At 43.3% G+C, this 1,902-nt stretch overlaps 1 protein-coding gene across 1 annotated transcript; it reads right to left on the bottom strand.

Moving 5' to 3' along the window:
* Nucleotides 1-1,329: 1,329 nt before the first annotated feature.
* Nucleotides 1,330-1,893, bottom strand: LOC104990901 (tubulin alpha chain-like). The gene has a single exon (XM_010843215.1). The coding sequence runs from the start codon at nucleotides 1,857-1,859 to the stop codon at nucleotides 1,407-1,409; it is 453 nt and encodes a 150-aa protein (XP_010841517.1). The 5' UTR covers nucleotides 1,860-1,893; the 3' UTR covers nucleotides 1,330-1,406.
* Nucleotides 1,894-1,902: the final 9 nt, after the last annotated feature.

Genomic DNA, 1,902 nt, shown 5'->3' with positions numbered 1-1,902 from the left:
TTCTATGATTATCTGTCTTTCCCCGTCTCACTCACTTCGTGTACTATGATCACCTCTGGTTTCTTCCCTGTAACTGGAAATGGCATTGTTTCATCCTTATGTATGTCTGAGTAATACTGCACTGGGTATATGTACCCCGTTTCCTGTATCGATCCATCTGTCCTAGCATACTGGAGTTGCTTCCTTGTCTTGGATATTGTATCCTGTGCCGCGATGATCTTTGGGGTGCAGGTGTGTTTTTAAATTTTGGTTTTCTCTAGATGTAAGGCTCGGTATGAAATTGCTGCATCACTTGGTACTTCTGTGTTTAGTTTTTTAAGACCCTCTATAATGTATTCCCTAGTGAGTGTACCATTTTATATTCTTATCAACAGTGTAGGAGGGTTGCCTTCTCTTCACACCCTCTGCAGGATTCATTGTTGTAGGTTTTTTGATGGGTCCATTCTGATCAGTGTGAGGTGACATCTCATTAAATATTTGTTTTACTCTAAGAACTCATGATGCTGAGAATCTATTTGTGTGCTTTATGGCCATCTTTATGACCTCTCTGGAGAAACGTGCATTTAGATCTTTGAGCGATTTTTTTATTGAGTTTTTGTTGTTGTTGTTCATATTTAGCTGTACTAGTGATTTGTATTTGTTTGTTTCAAGTGTACAGGAACTTGGTTCAGTTATATTAATACTTCAGTTCAGTCATTCAGTTGTGTCTGACTCTTTGCAACCCCATGGACTGTAGCACTCCAGGCCCACCATCCATCACCAACTCCCGGAGTCTACCCAAACTCATGTCCACTGTGTCAGTGATGCCATCCAACCATTTCATCCTCTGTCATCCCCTTCTCCTCCTGCCCTCAATCTTTCCCAGCATCAGGGTCTTTTCAAATGAGTCAGCTCTTCGCATCAGGTGGCCAAAGTATTGGAGTTTCAGCTTCAACATAAGTCCTTCCAATGAACACTTAGGACTGATCTCCTTTAGGATGGACTGGTTGGATCTCCTTGCAGTCCAAAGGACTCTCAAGAGTCTTCTCCAACACCACAGTTCAAAAGCATCAGTTCTTTAGCGCTCAGCTTTCTTTACAGTCCAACTCTCACATCCATTCGTGACTACTGGAAAAACCATAGCCTTGACTAGACAGATCTTTGTTGGCAAAGTAATGTCTCTGCTTTTTATTATTTATTTATTTATTTATATTTTCATTTAAGACAGGGAATACTTTATTCAAACCCATCAGAGAAATGGATAGCTTGGGTCTGTAACAAAGCATCATGTTTTAAAGCGTAGGTCAGTAATTGTATATGAGCGTATACACTGCAACATACAAATTAACTGATCAGACCACAACTTTTCAATGTTTGAAACAGAATAAGCTTCCCTGTAAAAGCAGCACCTTTGTGACATTTTAACTTTAGTATTCCTCTCCTTCTTCCTCTCCTTCTCCTTCCACAGAATCCACACCAACCTCCTCATAATCCTTCTCAAGGGCAACCATGTCTTCACGGGCCTCAGAAAACTCTCCTTCCTCCATGCCCTCACCCACGTACCAGTGAACAAAGGCATGATTGGCATACATCAGGTCAAACTTGTGGTCCAGGCGAGCCCAGGCCTCAGTGATGGCTGTGGTGTTGCTTAGCATGCACACAGCTCGCTGTACTTTGGCCAGGTCTCCACCAGGTACCACAGTGGGAGGCTGGTAGTTAATGCCAACCTTGAAGCCAGTGGGGCACCAGTCCACAAACTGGATGGTACACTTGGTCTTGATGGTGGCAATGGCAGCACTGACATCTTTGGGAACCACGTCACCACGGTACAACAGGCAGCAGGCCATGTATTTACCATGGCGAGGGTCACATTTCACCATCTGGTTGGCTGGCTCAAAGCAAGCATTGGTGATCTCTGCTACA

This window comes from Bison bison, unplaced genomic scaffold, assembly GCF_000754665.1.
Source record: "Bison bison bison isolate TAMUID 2011002044 unplaced genomic scaffold, Bison_UMD1.0 scf7180017864181, whole genome shotgun sequence".
Classification (NCBI taxonomy): domain Eukaryota; kingdom Metazoa; phylum Chordata; class Mammalia; order Artiodactyla; family Bovidae; genus Bison; species Bison bison.
Note: the sequence above shows the minus strand (reverse complement) of the source record. Positions and strands in the feature narration are given on the sequence as shown.